This window comes from Corticium candelabrum, chromosome 7, assembly GCF_963422355.1.
Source record: "Corticium candelabrum chromosome 7, ooCorCand1.1, whole genome shotgun sequence".
NCBI lineage: Eukaryota > Metazoa > Porifera > Homoscleromorpha > Homosclerophorida > Plakinidae > Corticium > Corticium candelabrum.
This window is the reverse complement of record NC_085091.1, coordinates 1338664-1343663: the sequence shown is the minus strand read 5'-3', so window position 1 is coordinate 1343663 and position 5000 is coordinate 1338664. Positions and strand designations below refer to the sequence as shown.

At 40.6% G+C, this 5000-nt stretch overlaps 2 protein-coding genes across 2 annotated transcripts in view; one reads left to right on the top strand and one right to left on the bottom strand.

Moving 5' to 3' along the window:
- The window catches only part of LOC134181928 (ubiquitin conjugation factor E4 B-like), an 18228-nt gene that overhangs the window by 3580 nt on the left and 9648 nt on the right, over window positions 1-5000 (bottom strand). The window contains 7 exon segments of the mRNA XM_062649225.1: window positions 636-684; window positions 687-758; window positions 2101-2224; window positions 3690-3810; window positions 3866-3958; window positions 4403-4530; window positions 4744-5000. The exon segment at window positions 4744-5000 is cut by the window's right edge and continues 73 nt beyond it. Of these exon segments, the coding sequence (XP_062505209.1) occupies window positions 636-684; window positions 687-758; window positions 2101-2224; window positions 3690-3810; window positions 3866-3958; window positions 4403-4530; window positions 4744-5000 (844 nt within the window).
- Window positions 642-2067, top strand: LOC134181933 (uncharacterized). Its single transcript, XM_062649230.1, has one exon. It carries the CDS (start codon window positions 1137-1139, stop codon window positions 1653-1655), a length of 519 nt encoding a protein of 172 aa, XP_062505214.1. The 5' UTR covers window positions 642-1136; the 3' UTR covers window positions 1656-2067.

Here is a 5000-nt window from a genome sequence, read left to right as displayed (position 1 = left end):
AAACAGACAGAGACAGACAGAAACAGACACACAGATAGACAACAAACAGACAGAAAGACAAACAGACAGACAAACAGACAGACACCCAGAGAGACAAACAGAAAGACAGACAGACAAACAGAAAGACAGACAGACAGACAGACAACAAACAGACAGAAAGACAAACAGACAGACAGACAAACAGACAAACAAACAGACAGACAAACAGACAGATTCATTTATTATCATCAAAACTCTACGTATGTACAGGAAACTTTCAAATATCTAGACAGACAGAAAGACAAACAGACAGACAAACAGACAAAGCTGAACTCAGTAGATTGCTTGTATTTAGTGTTAGAAATGTAACGTAGAGTTTGTGTTTCAATAAATGAAATTAACAGACAAACAGACAGACAGATAGACAGACAGACAGACCAACAGATAGAAAGACAGACAAACAAACAGACAGACAGACAGACAGACAGACACTACTGGTATTTAGACAATACATATTACCCTGCATTGCAAAACGTATCATAGATACGAGTTCAAATATATGTGATTGACAGAGAGACAGACTGAGAAACGAACAGACAGACAAACAGACGACACATCGCACATCAAACATCCCACACACAACGCAATAGCCATACCTGCTCAATTGTACAACGGTTTCATGATGCGCTCGACTCTTCCACAACTGAACATGACAGCAATGTGATATCGTATGCTAAACTTGTCAAAAAACTCCGACGAAGCTCCTGTTGTTTCAACATCTATACATGAAGCTTGTTACACCAATCCCTCTAATACAATAGTCTAGTGTATTGTGAGATGCATCCCTCCAATACAATAATCTAATGTATTGTGAGATGCATCCCTCCAATACAATAATCTAGTGTATTGTGAGATGCACCCCTCCAATACAATAGTCTAATGTATTGTGAGATGCATCCCTCCAATACAATAGTCTAGTGTACTGTGAGATGCATCCCTCCAATACAATAGTCTAGTGTATTGTGAGATGCATCCCTCCAATACAATAGTCCAGTGTATTGTGAGACATAGACAAACAAGGCTATCATTTGCTCACGTGCAAATTTGGAGGAGGTTCAATATTCAGGCATGACCGTTACCTGGACAACTACTACAACATGTTGCGGGAAGTAGGCTTCCATTGCCGTAAAGAACTGACAGCTCAATTCCAAAACAAGCAACGCCCAGACATAGCTGTCTATGATTTTCATGAGGGCAAGAAATTATTGTTAGACATTACAATAACACACCCTTGGGCACAAAGTAACATCTCAGGGAGCAGCACTATGGCAGGATTTGCAGCAGTGGAAAAAGAAAAACAAAAGGACAAGAAATACAGAGAAACTGCCGAATCCCTAGGACACATCTTTCGCCCAATCGCAATTGAGGCTTTCGAACGCTGGGGCCCCAAGGCTGAAGAGCTACTGACAGAGACGAGCAAGATGGCACCCATGCAATTGGACATGCCAGTGGGCCAATTCAAAGCACAGTGGTCACGTCATTTGTCGGTGACACTTCAACGACTAAATTCGGACATAATCAATAAACGGGCATTGACAATTGTTGGCAAGAAGGAGTCTGGTACCAGTGGGCCAGCTAACCTCGCCAAACAAGAATTTAGTTTTGACTTTTCATAAATTTATGTTTGTGTGTGTGTGTGTGTGTGTGTGTGTGTGTGTGTGTGTGTGTGTGTGTGTGTGCTTGGTTGCATTGTAGTTTGTATTGTAGTTTGCATTGTAGTTTGCATTTTAGTTTGTGTCGTAGTTTGCTTGTAATTTGCCTTGTGCTTTTGATGACAGTTCTGAAAAATATATATATTGTGAGATGCATCCCTCCAATACAATTGCACATGTAAACAAAATTTATGCATTAAATTTAATAATTAAGATCAAAATTGAAATAAAAATTGAAAAAACAAATCAAAAATTCTAATTGGAACAAAAACAGAAACACAGTAAAACTACATGTTGAAAATATAAAAATATTTTGTATCAGTACAAAGATTTTTTAAAGCCAATTAAATCAAAATCAAAAATAGAATACAATTTGTGAGTTTGTGATCTTATAATGTAAATTAAATACCTGAGAAGAACTTCATGAGTGATGGGGCCAGGTGTTTGGCTCCCAGTGAGTGCGATACGATAATATCAATTATTTTAGTCGTTTTTGGGTGCATGTGGACTGATGGAGTCACAACATACATTACCTGTAATACAACAAGATGGTTTATCAAATGTGTGTGAACAAACTCTCTCTCTCTCTCTCTCTCTCTCACACACACACACACACACACACACACACATGCACACACACACACACACACACACACACACACACACACACACAAACACACACACACACACACACACACACACACACACACACACACACAAACATAGACAGACAACAGACAGACAAACAGACAACAGACAGACAGACAGACAGACAGACAAACATACAGATAGACAACAGACAGACAGACAGACAGACGAACAAACAAACAGACAAACTGACAGACAGACAAATAGACATACAGACCAAATAGACAAACAAAACAAACACACAGACAAACAGACAGCAAGGTTCTCACTAAAGGATACTGGAAGCATGATGGGATGGGCGGGTCCACAACACACGAGCATGCACACTGGAGCCGATCTCAAGTGAGGTAGACTTTGCGTTGTTGTAGCTTTGCGTATAACGTATGTTCAAGTGACCTGGCAGGAAAACCAACTTCGATCGCCAGTAAACCCTTCTTAGTGATGTTTGATTGCGCATGCGCAAGTTTCGTGTACACTCCCTGACAAGAATTGTGTTTTCCAGGTCATGGAAGGGCATCCAAGACTAGAATCAGATGCAAATCATCCGGGACTGCAATCAACACTTGTGTGTATGTCTGGAGCAAGGCTATCGTCCCGCGTTACTTTGAAGAGCCTGGATTTGTGGATATTGTCACCTTTAGTATTGTGTTTCAGTAGTATGGAATTCTTAAACATTCCTTAGCTGTAAGACTTTGGACTCCTAGCTTACCGTTTCTGAGCGTGCCACACTCCTACTGGAGCGTGGTGCTGCACTGTAGCGAGAACCCTGAGACAGACAGACAGACAGACAGACAGACAGACAGACAGACTGATGACAGACAGACAGACTGATGACAGATAGACAGACAGACCAAACAAACAATCCAAACAGACAGATAGACAGAGAGACTGATGACAGATAGACAGAGAGACCAAACAGATAGACAGACAGACAAACAGACAGACAAACAGACAGACAGACTGATGACAGACAGACAGACAGACCAAACAGACAAACCAAACAGACAGATAGACAGACAGACTGATGACAAACAAACAGACCACACAGACAGACAGACAAACAGTGTAATAGCGTTGATGTTTACCAATAGATGTTTTTGACAGACAGACAGACGGACAGAAAGACGGACAGACAAACAGATAGACAGACAGACAGACACACAGACAGACAGACAAACAGACAGACACACACAGACAGACAGACACACAGACAGACAGACAGACAGACAGACAGACACACACACACACACACACACACCACACACACACACACACACACACACACACACACACACACACACACACACACACACACACACACACACACACACACACCATAAACCATTTCACCTCAATCAACTTAGCTATAAGATAAGGATTCGTGATAAACCGGCTGCCACAGCACACAAGAAGTACAAAAAGATTCATAACGTCTCTCACATACAACTCATCCAAGACGGCAGGAGCATATCTAGACGAACCCTCACACTAGAACAGTGCCACTGAATGTAAGTGATAAACCATACTGAAGAAGAAAGACAAAGAAGTCTGCAACATCTTCAACAAAAAATTCAGGAATAGATGCAAACTCCATAGGCACATTTTCCGGAAGCAACAAGCTAGAATACAAAGACTCTGTGTCAGTTATCAAGAAAATAACTCAAATAATTTATCTGTCTGTCTGTTTGTTTGTCCATATGCCTGTCTGTTTGTTTGTCCACCTGTCTGTCTGTTTGTTTGTCTATATGTCTGTCTGTTTGTTTGTCCACCTGTCTGTCTGTTTGTTTGTCTATATGTCTGTCTGTTTGTTTGTCCATATGCCTGTCTGTTTGTTTGTCCACCTGTCTGTCTGTTTGTTTGTCTATATGTCTGTCTGTTTGTTTGTCCACCTGTCTGTCTGTTTGTTTGTCTATATGTCTGTCTGTTTGTTTGTCCACCTGTCTGTCTGTTTGTCTATCTGTCTGTTTGTCTGTGTATATGTCTGTCTGTCTGCTTGTTTGTCTGTCTGCCTTCCGCCTGACTGCTTGTCAGTCCATTTAATGCTGTCAAAGTATTTATCAAACCTGTGAGGTGAAGGATCTATGATCGTTGCCATCCATTGACATGTAGATGCGTAAAACATCAGACAGTTTGACAGCAAAGATTTGTCCAAAACAGATGCCTCCATGCAAAGCCGATTACTGACTATAGTCTGATGAAACAATACTACAATAAGAGCAACACACACACACACACACACACACACACACACACACACACACACACACACACACACGAAAACAGATAAATACAGACAAACAAATACACAACAAATTACAGACACACAAGCAAACAAACCAAACAACCAGGAAAATAAACAAACTAAAACACACAGATATATTAATATCAATAAATCACAACTAGCCTTCATTCTTGATTTCAGTTCAGTCAGCTTCGCTTGATGTTCCTCATCTAAATTTTCTACCATTTCCATATCGCGAATAAACAATGCTAATTGCTTCATTTTCTTCACTTTGCTTTCATAAAACTTCAGAGTAGGAACGAGGCTCACGTGATGAGCTACCAACGTCATGAAAAAACATTCCGTAGAAAATTTGACGTCCTGAAATTTGTTCTCATCAGCAAGAGTTGTTGTCCATTCGGAGAGTTCCTTGGAAGCAG

What these genes read in the sequence shown, in the direction of transcription:
- LOC134181933 (XM_062649230.1), top strand. Translation starts at nt 1,137, where the DNA reads ATGTTGCGGGAAGTAGGCTTCCATTGCCGTAAAGAACTGACAGCTCAA.